This window comes from Orbicella franksi, chromosome 3 (assembly GCF_964199315.1).
Source record: "Orbicella franksi chromosome 3, jaOrbFran1.1, whole genome shotgun sequence".
NCBI lineage: Eukaryota > Metazoa > Cnidaria > Anthozoa > Scleractinia > Merulinidae > Orbicella > Orbicella franksi.
This window is the reverse complement of record NC_138147.1, coordinates 34,099,979-34,116,730: the sequence shown is the minus strand read 5'-3', so window position 1 is coordinate 34,116,730 and position 16,752 is coordinate 34,099,979. Positions and strand designations below refer to the sequence as shown.

The following is a 16,752-nucleotide window of genomic DNA, read 5'->3' as shown; positions in this document are numbered from 1 at the left end:
CGATCACCGCAAAAGACTCACGACAAAGGCCGCAAGGATTCGCAGCAAAAGCAATCGTTGGTTGTTCGTCAGGCGATCACCGCAAAAGACTCACGACAGAAACCGCAAGGATTCGCAGCAAAAGCAATCGTTACTTGTTCGTAAGGCGATCACGGCAAAAGACTCACGACAGAAGCCGCAAGGATTCGCAGCAAAAGCAATCTTTGGTTGTTCGTAAGGCGATCACCGCAAAAGACTCACGACAGAAGCCGCAAGGATTCGCAGCAAAAGCAATCGTTGGTTGTTCGTCAGGCGATCACCGCAAAAGACTCACGACAGAAGCCGCAAGGATTCGCAGCAAAAGCAATCGTTACTTGTTCGTCAGGCGATCACCGCAAAAGACTCACGACAGAAGCCGCAAGGATTCGCAGCAAAAGCAATCGTTGGTTGTTCGTAAGGCGATCACCGCAAAAGACTCACGACAGAAGCCGCAAGGATTCGCAGCAAAAGCAATCGTTGGTTGTTCGTCATGCGATCACCGCAAAAGACTCACGACAGAAGTCGCAAGGATTCGCAGCAAAAGCAATCGTTGGTTGTTCGTCAGGCGATCACCGCAAAAGACTCACGACAGAAGCCGCAAGGATTCGCAGCAAAAGCAATCGTTGGTTGTTCGTCAGGCGATCACCGCAAAAGACTCACGACAGAAGCCGCAAGGATTCGCAGCAAAAGCAATCGTTGGTTGTTCGTCAGGCGATCACCGCAAAAGACTCACGACAGAAGCCGCAAGGATTCGCAGCAAAAGCAATCGTTACTTGTTCGTCAGGCGATCACCGCAAAAGACTCACGACAAAGGCCGCAAGGATTCGCAGCAAAAGCAATCGTTGGTTGTTCGTCAGGCGATCACCGCAAAAGACTTACGACAGAAGCCGCAAGGATTCGCAGCAAAAGCAATCGTTACTTGTTCGTAAGGCGATCACGGCAAAAGACTCACGACAGAAGCCGCAAGGATTCGCAGCAAAAGCAATCTTTGGTTGTTCGTAAGGCGATCACCGCAAAAGACTCACGACAGAAGCCGCAAGGATTCGCAGCAAAAGCAATCGTTGGTTGTTCGTAAGGCGATCACCGCAAAAGACTCACGACAGAAGCCGCAAGGATTCGCAGCAAAAGCAATCGTTGGTTGTTCGTCAGGCGATCACCGCAAAAGACTCACGACAGAAGCCGCAAGGATTCGCAGCAAAAGCAATCGTTGGTTGTTCGTAAGGCGATCACCGCAAAAGACTCACGACAGAAGCTGCAAGGATTCGCAGCAAAAGTAATCGTTGGTTGTTCGTCATGCGATCACCGCAAAAGACTCACGACAGAAGCCGCAAGGATTCGCAGCAAAAGCAATCGTTGGTTGTTCGTCAGGCGATCACCGCAAAAGACTCACGACAGAAGCCGCAAGGATTCGCAGCAAAAGCAATCGTTAGTTGTTCGTCCAGACGTGCGCTCTTTGGTGAAAGTATTTTAAACTGGCAGAAGTGTCCATTTCGATATACAGTCCATCGATAGATCATTCATTTCACGACTCTAGTTAGTTCACGGCACTAGCGTGCAGAATGAAACCGTTGCCTCAACTGGTAGGTCAACGATGAGTTCAAATGAAAGCTGTTTTGGATCGCGTTTATTACCGGAAATTCACTTGCTTGGAGCAGTCAAACACATCGCGCGTTATGCCTGTCAAATTGTACTTTGGCAATATTTTCCGGACTTTCTTGCTTAGTAGTTTGCTTTTCACAATTCTAAAACAATGTTTTCAAAATGACAAACGATCGCGAGTTCTGTAATCCTTCGCTGATTTCTGTCTTCTTTAGGCTTCGAAAAATCCTTCGGTTCCTGGTACGGAAATTCAATTATTACATGATTACACGCAGAACCTACAGGTCTGACCTGTTAGCCTTGTGAAACACGACCAAAGGTGACAAATGATACATTTTTGCTCAAAGAAAGCCGCACAGAAAGACGAAAGTTGTTTCCTTCTCAACTAAAAACTGAAGGAAAGTTTAAGAAGGTAAAATCTTGAGTTCTTTTAACTGACAAAGATTTTAATAACATAGACAATTTTAACATTTTACTTATTATGCCAAATAAAATACCTTGCATGATTTAACTACCATTTCCGGTGAGCAACGCGCGATAGTCCCTTGTACCCAATAAGACTGAAAAAGAGGGCAAACAATTGACTCTTGTCGTCCGGCAACTTTCGGAAAATTCCATCACGCAAAGTTGCAGTGATTTAAAGCAATACAAAAGTGCTATGATCGAGGCGTTGATTCTATGGTACAATGATCCCTTTATCTTAGGTCAGAGAGGATAGTTGTATGTCCAGCATTGCAGTCCGAGCTAGCGCATATAAACAAATACGCCTACCCTTTATCCAGCTACTTTGTCTCTTTGGTAAGTCCTTTTCTCAGCGGAACTTAGATCTGGCAGAGGTCTTCCCTTAGTCTCTTTTCTTTTTTTCTCTCCAGCCTTTGAAATGACTCAGAATGAGTGCAAATGTAAATTAACTCCCGGCAATCTTGAATCGCCGATACATTAATAAGTTTAGGGTCTCAAAATAAAAGCATTTCTCTCAAAGAGAGAGTGAACAGTGCGGAATGAGTTCACCAAAAGCATTTCTCTCAAAGAGACAGCGAACAGTGTGGAATGAATTCACCCGACGGCCATTTCCGGTGAGCAACGCGCGATAGTCCCTTGTTTTCCAGAGGACAAACATTAACTCGTTATGCTAGTACTGAACCACGATTAAGGCATTTAATGTACCCAATAAGACTGAAAAAGAGGGTAAACCATTGTCCCTCGTCTTCCGGCAACTTTCGGAAAATTTTCGATTAAGCAAATTTGCAGATTTATAGCAACCCAAAAATACTATGAGCGAAACGATGAGTGTATGGTACAATGAGATCACTTTACTTGATTACTTTAGGATCAAGAGAGAAAAGTTGACCACCGATGCAGACGACTAGCGCATATAAACAGAACAATATGCCTACCCTTTATCCAGCTGCTTTGTTTGTCTGCGCCAAGTCCCTTTCACAGCAGATCTCAGATTAATTGGCAGATCTCGTTTCTTTCCTTTACCAGCGGAGCCCTCGAAATAACTCAGAATGACTGCAAACGAGGAATGTAAATGAACACCTTAGAGTCTAGTTCTTATGCAAAACATACTGATTCCAGTACAATGTACCATCACTTTTCCGTGTGCTGTAAGAGAATTATAGGAATGAATTTACCAACCTTTAAGTTGCTTTCCACTGTTTCTTTATAACTGCCGACTGCTTGCAGCACAATAGCGCCAGCAGCGGTTTTCTGAAGTGACGACTTCTTAAGGCCTTTGGAACGACAAACGAGCGGAGATCATGGAGATCGGCGGTGTTCCATTGAAGAGAACGTTTTTAACGGATTTGGCCATTCGAGATACTAGTGTTATTACGTCATTTAAAATGACAGCTGCTGGTGTTATGCAATTTTTACTGGTTGATGAAAAATATAAACCGCCACAATCTGACAATGGAGCCATCATTTTCGGGCATGGCATCACGCGCGCGTTGATTTGTAGCGCGTGGCGCTGGGAGTAAGTACGACCGCTTGCGGTTTATCGTCTCACGGCGGAAGACTTTAGAGCGCACTCACGCGTTTTTTGTCCCAGGACGGAAGCAGTTTAACTGATTGCTTTTTCGAAGAAGTCACAGCCAGGAAAAACAAACAAGTCACGTTTTTTCCAGCTAGGGACAGTGTTTTAAATCAGTTTTTAGCCAGCCAGACGCCGAACGAAAATCCCAGCCAGTAAATGATCTAATGCTAATATTTCCCAGCCAGCGTAATTGCAGCCTGTCGAGCGGGTTTTCTGTCGAGCGGCTCCGTCGGGTACTCCTGAGTTTTCCGATGTGAGGGAATCATTCACAGCAAAGCAAAAGGATAGATTGTTTTCTTTTCTTATGTTGAATGTTATAGAAGTAAAGATCTTTCACTAAGTAGTTCTGGAAGGACATAATGTCTGAGAAAATAACCCTTATTGATCGTCAACACAGAGAAACATAGTCGCCATTATGGTAGCCTGTGAATGCAGACGTACTTTCGGCTGTCGACTAAACCAGAATTTTTGGCCGCCAAAGGTGACAGTTTAGCCGCATTGGCGACCGTACCGGTGGCAATTTCGAGCCCTTTAATAATGTATCTGAACAAATTTTATGGGTGGACAATAACTTGGTGTTAGTGAAATGTTCGGACATCATGTCCGATCATAATGTGAAATTGGCCGGACATATTCAAAATTTGGTCGGACAATGTCCGATGACCGACTGTTATTTCCAGCTCTGATGTGGCCTCTGTGATATGGAATTCTCTATGGGTAGCTAAGTTTAAAAAAGTAAAACAAAGTCCTTGGGTAGTGGTTACATTTCACCGGCATGGCATTTTTGTTGTTATTGTCATATATGCAATCATTCTTGTATGACTAGGGTAGGACAGTTGCTTTCAGAAATGTTTATAGCTATTCAATTACTAGCTTTCAGAATTCTGTTGCCTTGGTCTTATAATTGCAATTTCTCTGTTGCCTTGTTTTAAAAAAGCTTAAGCAACCCTGGTTGTATGATTAAAATCTATTTTCTTTTAAGAGTGGTACATTTTTTACAATATATAATTATGTCATCCATGAAATGAATGTTGTGTAACCCACCTATTTGACTGTTCCATATTGCTGTTCTAAACTAAATTCCTTTTTCAATTTTTGATGGATTTTGTCACCTCTTTTCAAAGTGACTTACATGTATTATAATTATAATTGTAACATAAGGTTTTCCTGTATAATACCTTATTTTCTTCTAAAAAACACTAGAATATTATATATAGGATCTTCAATATAAGATGTCCATTTTGTGCTATTAGTACTGATATCATTAAGCTTTTGTTTCTGAACTCAAGAAACAATGAAATTGACTGTTACTGAACAATATTAGTAATAATTATTTGTGAATATGTAAACCTCTTGGTCAGACTAAAGTGATGGCAATTATTTGTGACAAGTTATTTATCTTAATCGGTAGGTACATATAGCTGGTGTGCATGTCTATTTCAGCTTGTTTTCTTTATATACTAAAATCTGTTAGTACTTTGTAATGAGTACCTGGCCCCATTATTAATATTTTATTTCAGAAATAGAAAACATGTTCCGTGTTTCTCTTGAGTTTTAGTATAAATCTACTAGCGCTCTATCAAGAATGCCGTTCTCTGATTGGCTACGCTACTCACTATCTATTTGAACAATAGATTGTTTCTGTCGAGGAACTATCGGCTGATAGTTGCCCTTTGGAAATTTGATGTTCTTAAAACAAATATTTCGCTTCTCGGGCAAATATGCGTAAAATTGGAAAAAGAAAACAAACAAAAACCCTCTTATTATAAATTCAATTGTGTATTTTGTATAAGCCCGCTTGTTGACAGAAATACTTTCACGGACGAGTGCTATCCATCCGGGTATTTTCCTCGGACGGGCATTATGGGCTGATAGTGTCTCTCCGCGGATGAACACTATCGCGTCACGTGATCAGTTTAAACCAATAAGAATCGGAGAAAATTTGGTGGTGAACTATAAACTGTGATAGATAGTGAGTAGCGTAGCGTTGTGCCCAGGTTATGAACAAAATGACGGCCGTTTACGAAGTGTCGGTAAAGAGGATTTAGATAAAGTTTTGCACGACTGGTAGATTTATACTGAGACAATTTCGATTTCTATGCGTGATAGCTGACTCGGGCTTCGCCCTTGTCAACTATCACGCGATAGAAATCTCGAGCTGACTAATTTATGTCTGCTAATTTGAAGTTACAGGAGAACCAAGGGCACGAAGGGGATGCGTTAGAAGGTCAACGTGCACTTCAATTTAACAGGATTGAAGACGCAGTGCCTGGAGATGGCCATGGGGTGGAGAGTGATAACGAAAGCAACCCCGAGTCTGAATCAGAGTGTAACGTAGACCCCTTGTCTGCAAATAGTGACAATGTTGTGCTGAGGTTAATAACCACAGCTGCTCCAGAATCCCAGAAGCAGATAGACCGTTTGGAGAACGCTTTACGGGAACTTAAAAAAGAGAATCAGACTCTCCAGGATTTGTTAGAAAAAAGTAACCGTTTTAGCGACTCTTTATGGTTTTTGCATACTCTGGACATTTCCATGTTGCAAAAAGACGAGACTCTTATTTTTAATTTGTTTTCCTTTCTTTGTCTTGTGGAATCTCAGCAAACAACAGAGGTGACAGGGCTAACTTGCCCGGTGTGGATGCTGTTTGTGATGATTCAACCACTCGCCTGTCTGTGCCTGCAATCAGACACTTCAATGCCGGAGTGGCGGCAAATGTCCCACCGGAGCCCTCACTGGTTGACATAGTACAGGGAATTCATCCCGGATTCTTAACAAGGCACTCTCAAGACCGGGACCTTTGTGAAATTCCTCAAGCCAATGTGGAGTCTCATAACAGTTCATTACCAGAAGCCGGACCTTATATGGCACGTATCATAATCTTTGTTCGACCTAGCAGGGCTACGTTGTATGCGTTCGACTGTCAACAATATTGATTTTTCGAGACAGAGAAAGACTGACTGCTTGTATGGATTTGAAAAGCTAAACCATTGTATGTTTGGTCTTTTTGCACAGGTTTCATCTTCGGAAGACCCAGTCTCCCGACGGTGCATTAGAAACCCATGCTTGTAAGTGTTGGCAACCTGTGAAAAATATCTGTATCTGCCACTAAAGTTGATTCTGTTCTAAAGCTAAGTAAAAGTCATGTAGTTAATTGTTAACTGGAAGTCGATCTGTTCAGACAAAATAAAGAATAAGTAACTAAGGTAACGTTCCTTTTTTATTTGTGTTTTACACAGGATACCGTCTCAGAACGACTGTGTCTGCTGCGAGGTAATATTCAGATTGCATGTAGCTTTATATTATAATTTCTAACAATCATCTTGATGTTTCTGTAGTTGGAAATTCCCAAATCTGATTGATTCTCTCATTTTGTTTGTCTGATGACGAAACAATTGCACTTGCAGAGGAGCAGGGTTGGCGCAGTGGTGAGAGCGCTCACATTCATGTAAAAATCCTTTGTTTGGAAACATAAGTACGCAGCTAAGGACGTGCAAAGTATTATTCAAATTTAGGCACCATTTATGCAAAGGGTTTAATTATTTGTGGCGTAGGTTCAATTCTGGCCCTGTGCCATATGTGGGTTGAGTTTGTTGTTGGTTCTTACCTTGCTCCATTGGTTTTTCTCTGGGTACTCCGGTTTTCTTCCCTTTCCAAGTACCAATTCGATCAATATTGTAATTAATTGATTATTTTCTTGACTATTGGGTTAAAAATACATAAGTGAAGGCTTTGGACTCGGTCCTTTAGAGTGTGTATTAAAGCAACTGGACCCAGTTTTCTTTGAGCAAAAGCGAACTCACCTTAACTACTCGCCTATAGAAAACTTGAGCTTCTAACAATATTTTAACTTTTTAATGTAGTCCTTAATATCGTTTCTATTGTTGTAACAAGGGAAGGAACGTATGGTCTGCTAGTGAGTGCTTATTTCACCTCAGTGAAAAAGCGACTCTTGGTTTGTCTTACATGTATATTGCTGTGGGAAAGTGAAACTGAATATTTTAAAGTATTAAAATTACTAATACTTTTACACATGTTGGAATTGTTGCAAGCAACGATGCAGGAATAGTGGGCAATTCTGGAGCAAAAATTTGCGCAGTGTTCGTGGATTTAATTTTTAAACAGGCAATTCAAACATTGTGCGTATCGTGTCTGGGCCTTGAAAATTTGTCGACACTTACATCTCAGTTTGCTGCGGTTCATTTTCAGCGGAGATTCAACTGAGTTGCTGTCCACGAAGGAGTAAGTTTAACAGCCTCCCGTGTGACCATCTAGTATGTGCTTTTCTTTAATATTTCAGAACGATGGAAGCCAGACTGGCAGTGTTGATGGTACCATTATGCCTGAGAGATGCCGACCAGATTCAGCTCGCAACATGTGTTGTAAATGCTTGGAGGTGATTATCTGATATCACCATTTACTGATTACATCATTTACTAGTAGCCTAATACAGGTTCTTACTAGCCACGTCACGTTGAAAACAGTGTGTATGTGTGTGTTGGGGGTGGGGGTGGGGATGGAGGAGGAGGGAGGGATAGACTCCCATTCCTGGTGGTGCCTGTTGTACCTTGTATGAGTTAAGAGTGTATGTTTGCTGGTTTCAAATATCCACAGTTGTATTTGTCACTATGCCTGTTAGTGTATTTCAGTAATTTGTAGTTGGATGAAATAAAACTGCTTTTGACAGATCTTTTTTTTGACTGAGAACTTTCCATTCTTCACTCTCCTTTAGGTTGTGGTCAGCGGTTTCAACATCTTGCCATGCTCACACCCTGTTCATAGGGAGTGCCTTATCGGCATGATTCGAAATGGCGAGTAAGTACCTACAGTCAAACCTGTAGTTTAACTGGCCACCACCATTGACTGATTACATCATTCACTTATAGCCTAATACAGGGTCTAACTAGCGTATTGTATCATTTTTGGCTTTCACCTATCTGTCACTTGTCAGTTCTGATGATAGAAGCATGTTTTTGGAAACTAAAAGGTCTTGAGCAAACTGAGTGGAATTTGATTTCACTGGAAGTCTGCATGCCTTTCCTAGCTGTTGCTGAGTTGTAGTGTCTCCGTACTTTGTGCAGAGGGTCACAGATTTGGGAATTTTTTATTTTCAAGTATGTCAGTTGGTAAAATAGGTAGTTTCTTATGGTTACTACTAAGAGTATGTTTTTCTCGCTTTTGACATTTTCTTTTTGTTCTGTTTCTTTCAGATTGAACTGCCCGATTTGTGGTCGTGCTTTTCTTTGGAGGGGCTAAGATACCAAGTGATACTCAGAGTATTCATCTAAGGGGAAATATTTTTGTCACATAAATATTCTTACATGGCCGACGAAGTTAAGGCGTTTTGTTATACCTCCCAGCTCAAATACGTTTTCCGATTGGAGGAGAACGTGTCACGTGTCGTGGGTCAAAACTCACGAACTCCCTAGGGAAACAACAACTTGAACTTTCGACTTGCACGTGTTCAGGTCGTGCTCCTTTAAACCGCGGGAAATTTGTGAGCCAGCCGGCATAAAGCAAACCATTTCTTTGCAGGTTTTTTCTATTTTTGAGTTGGGAGGTATAACAAAACACTTCATGAGTGGTCCCGCGGGAAACAGTGAGTCTTATTTCCCCTCGACCTCAATGTTCCCCTCGGGAACACTGTTTGCCTTTGGGCCAGTCATCAAGTGCTTAATATTCCACAACACTTTGTGATAATATAATACTTTTCACAAATAATTAAGGACTATAAACAGCCCTCCAAGTTTCGACCATTTTAGTTGCCATGGCGACTAGAATTTTGGATCTGGCGACTAACTTAAAACAGAAGTCGCCAGCCCGGCGACTAAAATCAACGTGATAAAAATCTGGACAGAAAAAATAGGTACGCAATGCGTACATGTGTCTACTGCCTTTTGTTGGTGAATGTTTGAGTTATTTTTTTGTAAAAAAAATACTTCTTAGTCGGCGCGTCGGGTATGTTATGGACGGGTCAATGGGTGAGTGAGTGAGTGAGTGAGTGAGTGAGTAAGTGAGTGAGTGAGAGATGTATGTATGTCACACCAATCAGATTGGATCTACTATAAACAGCCAATCAAATTTCTTGTTGTAAAGGTAAAATTTGATCCCGATAGAGTTCAGAACAGCCATATTTATTCTTCTATAAAAGAGGAGGAAGTATTCATATATTGGGTTTACTTCGACATTTTCTGTGGGTTAGGCTGAGGATTTTAGTTAAATGAACGAGATGAGCCTTGAGGTTTGAAACAGTTCGTGAGTTAGTAGTATGCAAATGCAACGAGATATTTTTATTTTTAGTTACAAAGGTAACTTGATACTTTTGTTTTTCACAAGGAGTAAATTCAATTAGAGGTCACGAATCGTCGCGTCTAGTTCTTAGGACTTGCTTTAGAGGGGACGAGACTTTAGATTTGAAACAGTTCTAACGTTTACAATAGTAAGTGCGGGTAACGATTGTTTTGTTCTTGTTGCATGCAAATATAACGAGACATTTTTGGTTTTTAGTTGCAAAGTGTAATGTGACACTCTTGTTTTTCACAAGGGAGTAAATTCAATTAGAGCGGACGAATCATCATCACTCTTTCCCACGAGATGTTTGCTATCTTTAGTAACAAATGGTAACTTAACACTTTTGTTTTTTATACGGGAGTAAATTCAATTAGAGCTGACAAGTTATCGGCTATTGTTTCCAGGATATTAAACAAAAAAGAAGGTTTTGTTTCTGGACGGTTTTTACGTCTCTGCAGTAGCAGTTTAATAGTTTTATTTGATTACATTCATTTCAGTGCGATATTTTTTAAGGGAAAAAGTATGAAAACTGTTCAAATGTTCTTTGAAGACTGCGTGGCACCAAGTTAAAGTGCATTTAATTAAATCAGACTTTTAACGTGTCAGAGGTTTTTTTTTCTCTTTCTTTCTATTTTCGGTGAAGTTGTGTTGTGTTGTGTAAAAAGGTAAACTTACGACTTGTGTAAAATGCGAAAAAGTCTCTAAATTAACTTGACTATTTTTGAGAAAAAATTTCTCTTGGGGGTTGGAAGGGTTATGTGATCGGTGAGCGAGGGAGTTATGCATGTGCGGGTGTCACACCAATCACAGTGCGGGTTGTATCAAAGAGCGAATCAAATTGCCCGTTAGAAAATAAGATGATAACTACATTAATCTGGAGACGTGTCAGATTACTGTAGTTTGTTCAGTCAAACATTTTATGGCTTACTATTTAGCTATCTTACCATGACCGATGTAACATCGCAACCAAAAAAACTTGTCAAATTAACCAAATCATTACTGTACCATGAATGCTTCTATCTCCAAAACTTCACAGAAAAAAATAACTCTTGCACGTCTTGCGTGCCTATGTTTTTTTTATGTTGGGCAAAACAGCTACAGAACTGCGTCAAGAAACCCTTTTCCCGTTCTTTTATTGCATCTTAGAATGCGTTATCTTTTCGAAGGCATAGAAATCCTTACTTAGTGGCTTTTTTGCGGCCTGTTTTTCACTGTATGTAAGGGAAGAGATAAAAAGAGTGCATCGGGAAAATGAAGAATTAGGGACGAGTTTGTCGGGTTAATAATTTGCCTAGTAGCAAGAATAGCGAGTTGAAAAGACACTTTGTTGCAAATTGTCGGGGAAAATATGTTAGGTGTCTATTAATAATAAGTCGAATATTAAATGTACAAGGAATTAGTTAAATGATTTCGTGATAGAGTGCAACTTTTCACAGTAAATTGAACTTAGTCCGTAGTTTATCAGCTGGTGTACTTTGCACGCGTTAATTGAACCAAATAAGGAAGGAGATCATGTGAACGTCTTAAATTGTAACTTAACTCTAGGTACATCGTACGATAGTTATATTACTGTAAGCTGTACATGTGATAGGTAAAGGTACTGCATTGTACAAGATAGCAGTGAAAACTGTAAGGTCACTTACATTGTATTCAGATAGGAGAACCCTTGAGAGTGTAAGGTTAGACGAATAAACTCGTGATTGTTGATCTAGACCGTTTTTGAGTGTGATGGATACAGTGTTCAATTAAGCCAGCGGGTGGAACAGAAATTCCGCAACACAAATTACTCATGTCATTTAAGAACAAAGCAGGTTATTGTGGTATTGATGTTTCCTGCAAGGGAGGATGCATACTTCTTACATAATGAAACATTAAAAGATTATGGAACTGAACTAAACATAACATTTTTATGGGAAGTAAAAATCATTTCATTTTACGGTAACAACAGAAAGTTAACGTCTTACTTATGTGGTATATTATCAACATGAACAATTAGAAAGATTTTGAAAATGTTTCTTATTTGTAAGAGTTAGTCTAACTTACTTTAGTGGTACATTAACATCAACAAATGTTCTTGATGTTTCTTATTTGTAAAAGTTATTTTGAACTTTCAACACGTAACATTTTTATTTGAAGTAAAGAATGTCATTTGATTTACAGTAACACCAACAGAAATTTAACATCTTACTTAATTTGTTCTTCATAAAGATCACTGTTTTCCATAAGCCAGAAGGCAGCCTGAGTTACTTTATGTGGCCTTACATTTAAAGACAATGCAGAACTTTTGTACTGTAATCTTCTGTTCAGCTTCACTTTAATTGTCCCAGTTTCATTCTCTAACCTAAGTAACAAATTCACAGTGCTACTGACATCTGCTGGTGCATTTACAACATTGCCTGTTATTTTCAATTGCTTTCCTCTTGGAGCCTGCATTAGTTTTTGAAATGCTAACCTTGGAGCAAGTAATCTCTATTCTAACTCGTTTAATTCAAAACATTCTGGTTTTATTGAAAACTGCATTCCATTAACAGCAGCGAACGGTGGAACCTTATTCTTTTTTAAATACTTCATGCACGTACAGGTGAATATATGAAATATCATTGAGTTATTTTTTTTTTACAAAAAAAATACCTCTTAGTCGGCGCGTTGAGTATGTTACGGGTCAATGAGTGAGTGAGTGAGTGAGTGAGTGAGTGAGTGAGTGATGTTTGTATGTATGTCACACCAATCAGATTGAATCTACTATAAACAGCCAATCAAATTTCTTGTTGTAAAGGTAAATGGTATGTGAGAAGATCTGATCCCGATAAAGTTCAGAACGGCCGTATTCATTCCTATATAAAAGAGGAGGAAGTATTCATATATTGGGTTTACTTCGACATTTTCTGTGGGTTAGGCTGAGGATTTTAGTTAAATGAACCAGATGAGCTTTGAGGTTTGAAACAGTTCGTGAGTTCGTAGTATGCAAATGCAACGAGATATTTTTATTTTTAGTTAAAGGTAACTTGATACTTTTGTTTTTCACAAGGAGTAAATTCAATTAGAGGTCACGAATCGTCGCTTCTAGTTCTTAGGACATGTTTTAGAGGGGACGAGACTTTAGATTTGAAACAGTGCTAACGATTACAATAGTAAGTGCGGGTAACGATTGTTTTGTTCTTGTTGCATGCAAATATAACAAGATATTTTTGTTTTTTAGTTACAAAGTGTAATGTGACACTCTTGTTTTTCACAAGGGAGTAAATTCAATTAGAGCGGACGAATCGTCACCACTCTTTCCCACGAGATGTTTGCTATCTTTAGTAACAAATGGTAACTTAACACTTTTGTTTTTTATACGGGAGTAAATTCAATTAGAGCTGACAAGTTATCGGCTATTGTTTCCAGGATATTAAACAAAAAAGCTTTCATTTCTGGACGGTTTTTACGTCTCTGCAGTAGCAGTTTAATATTTTTATTTGATTACATTCATTTCAGTGCGATATATTTTAAGGTAAAAAGTATGAAAACTGTTCAAATTTTCTTTGAAGTTTGCGCGGCACCAAGTTAAAGTGCAATTTAATTAAATCAGACTTTCAACGTGTCAGAGGTTTTTTTCTCTTTCTTTCTATTTTCAGTGAAGTTGTGTTGTGTTGTGTTGTGTGAAAAGGTAAACTTACGTCTCGTATAAAATGCAAAAAAGTCCCTAAATTAACTTGACTATTTTTGAGAAAAAATTCCTCTTGGGGGTTGGAAGGGTTATGTGATCGGTGAGTGAGGGAGTTATGCATGTGCGCGTGTCACACTGGGTTGTGTCAAAGAACAAATCAAATTGCCTGTTAGAAAATAAGATGATATCTAAATTAATCTGGAGACATGTCAAATTACTGTAGTTTGTTCAGTCAAACATTTTATGGCTTACTATTTAGCTATCTTACCATGACCGATGTAACATCGCAACCAAAGAAAAAATGTCAAATTAACCAAATCATTACTGTACCATGAATGCTTCTATCTCCGACACTTCACACACAAAAAATAACTCTTGCACGCCTTGCGTGCCTATGTTTTTTGAACTGCGGAGAAAGATATCCTGAGACATCATTGATCATCGCAGTTATATACACAACTTAAGCAGTTGTGAAATTTAAGCCTGAAGAAAATTCGGGCCTGAACGGGATCTCTTTCTCCGCAGTTCAAATATATGGTATTTCATATATTCACTTGTGTTCTTCACCATCTACGGGTACGTCCAGCTCCCAGTTTGCTTGAGAGCCCAGTTGGTAGAGCACCGCACCGGTGTCGTAGAGGTCGTGGGTTCGTATCCCGTTCGGCCTGAATTTTTTTCAGGCTTTAATTTCACAACTGCTTAAATTGTGTGTATAACTGCGATGATCAATTATGTCTTCATACTTCATGCATGTGTTGCACAACCATTCTTTGTTCCCTACACTTGCATGCATTACTGAAACATCTGGAACTGTAGAGACAGTGAATTTCATTTATATGTCCTGAGTACATTGTGCTTGCCTCTTCCTGTATGCTCACTGCAGGTTCAATAATTGTCCTCGTGATGTTAATCCTTATATTGAGTGAGTTTGCAACAGCTTGCACTGTTATACCATCACACCATGCTCCCTGTCTAGACATTGCGTTCAAATACTCGAACCACGAGTTTGCAACATTGCTCTCAATAAACTGTTCAGGGGAATTACATGACAATCTGGAGTTCCAAATAACTGATGCGAAACTGCTCTAAAGAAGCAATCACAATTACCACCAACATGTAGCAGTCTTTAGCCAAGTTTGTTTGGTTATTGAAACCGATCTTCTCATGGCAGAAAACTACGAAGTCGCCTTTTCTATCTTCATCAATCTTTTCTAAGCAGGAAGAGGGGGTTTTCTTCTCTCATTTCATTATTTTAGGAGACGTTTGTTGGAGAGGTGTGCTTTATATCGAGGAAATTGCGTATTTTGTAAAAGTTTAACTAAATTTGTGATTTTCGCAAAACTGATTAATTTACGAAATGGGTAAGTAAAAGGATTCCGTAGGAAATAAAAGAAATGAAACAGATAATGTTTACACTGTTCATGCTTTCATATAAGCAAGGCATTTTACTTTAAAAAGTTAATTCGAAAATAAATTTAAAGGTCATCCGAGGCGTGCGATTATAGGTCATTATACCAGTGGCAGGCCAGTTTGTGATTACCATAACTTGAAGGTTTCCTTGGAGTTTTAGTTGTTTTGTATTTCCTGCCGGATCTCCCATGGCCGAAAACCAGGGATGTGTAGAAAAAATAATAATCAAAACATCGCTGAAATAAAAGGGAAGATAACGAGGCATTATTGTAACAACTTTTCCCAGCGACTGACAAAATAATTATAACGCTGTAGATTGCTCTCATTGCGAACTAGGTTTTCTTGTTTACTGCAAAAACAATTTTAACGGAAAACCGAGGAGTGGTCATTTATTTTGACTTGAATTTTTCCTGTTTTCTGAGAAAATGTACTTCATTGTTTAAATAATAATAATAAATCGTTATTTAGCCGGCATGGTATTCATTTCATAGTTCTTTTCCGTGAAGCCATCCATCAACCCGTAAATAAGTAGCCTGCGTAGCAAGCGTTTCCGTGGGGTTCGGGAGCGAAGAATTACCCTCTTTCTTATTTTGGCTCTCGCCCCATTTTTATGCGGGCAAAACATTGAAAATTCCCGTTCCTTGGTCTTTCTTTGCTCCCCAAACGCACGGAAACGCTTGCTACGCAGGCTAGTGAATAAGCAATCCCTTAACCAACTACCGTATATCCAGCAACCAATAACCTTGTCAATCCCCTTAAATAATGAGTGATTCAGCAGTTTAGTTTCTAGTTCCCTGTTCCGTCATTGTATTGACCCCTTTATTAATGGCTCTAACTGTTGGCTAGGGCAACGTTTTTTCGAACTCAGCAGGCAAGTCATTCATTGTAAACAGTCGCATCTCTGTGGTTATTAGCAGTATTAAAATCAGACGTTGCTCTCCATGGGACTGAGCTATGAACGAGGTACGATTGACTTTTTTTGTCAGTTTCCATGGAGAATGCAATTGGCCAGCTTGACAGTAAGAGAAAACCCGTTGCGTTAAATTGACGTACAACCCGCCAAGATGACGTAATGTGGTTGAGATCAATTACTGAGCAATTCGGGGATTCCCCCATTTTCAATCAACCACGGTATGTTAATTCGTCGCAGAAGATTTGCATATCGATCATGAAACATGGAGGGCTGTTTTGCCGGTTCGACCATAAACTGTGGCTCGACGAAAACTGCCTGAAAATGCCGCGAAAACAATAATTGCTGACGTTGCAGAATGTTTCGCTTGGGAAAGCGAAAGTCAGTTGTTTACGGTAAGTCGCTATTTTTATTCAATTTCATCATTTTATTGACAGATTTTTCGAGGGTCCTTTGAACAGTGACCGTCACGAGTTAGTAATAAAGGCAAGCCCGTGCACGCCATCGCGTCAGTTCTAAAAATTCTGTGTTGCGATGCAAAGGTTTACAGACACGTGACTTTGCCAAATCGAGTGCTCTGCGTAAGCAAAAACAAGACTACCATTCCGAGCGGCCAGTCTGAACAGTCAATAAGAGAAGGCTTTGATAATTCAAATAGTTTTTATTCAAGCCCAGTATTTAAGCCTGGTTCCACAACAATGATCCCCAACTACAAAAGTTTTGACATATAAATAAACGATAAACTGAAAAGGCAAAGATTCGGTCTGAACGAAAGGCAGTGGAATTAACTTCGGAAATATAAAACGGGAAATGCTAACTTGCCATTTTTTTTTTTTT

General features: G+C 39.6%; 2 protein-coding genes across 3 annotated transcripts in view; both read left to right on the top strand.

Annotated features, from left to right (window-relative positions):
- The first annotated feature begins 3,528 nt into the window (after positions 1-3,528).
- LOC145482273 (uncharacterized) lies at positions 3,529-11,657 on the top strand. 2 transcript variants are annotated; one of them, XM_081460935.1, is made up of 7 exons: positions 3,529-6,140; positions 6,257-6,522; positions 6,671-6,723; positions 6,895-6,928; positions 7,956-8,051; positions 8,388-8,470; positions 8,866-11,657. In XM_081460935.1, the coding sequence occupies exons 1-7, from the start codon at positions 5,825-5,827 to the stop codon at positions 8,909-8,911; spliced, it is 894 nt and encodes a 297-aa protein (XP_081317061.1). In that variant the 5' UTR covers positions 3,529-5,824; the 3' UTR covers positions 8,912-11,657. The 2 variants fall into 2 exon arrangements, with proteins under 2 accessions (XP_081317061.1, XP_081317062.1); XM_081460936.1 differs by having other exon boundaries at positions 8,388-8,474; positions 8,866-8,907.
- Positions 11,658-16,155: 4,498 nt separating this feature from the next.
- LOC145482237 (uncharacterized) overlaps positions 16,156-16,752 on the top strand; it is a 157,550-nt gene continuing 156,953 nt past the window's right edge. Inside the window, exon 1 of the mRNA XM_081460874.1 lies at positions 16,156-16,310. The gene's annotated coding sequence lies outside the window, so the exon portion shown is untranslated. The remainder of the gene's footprint in view (positions 16,311-16,752) is intronic.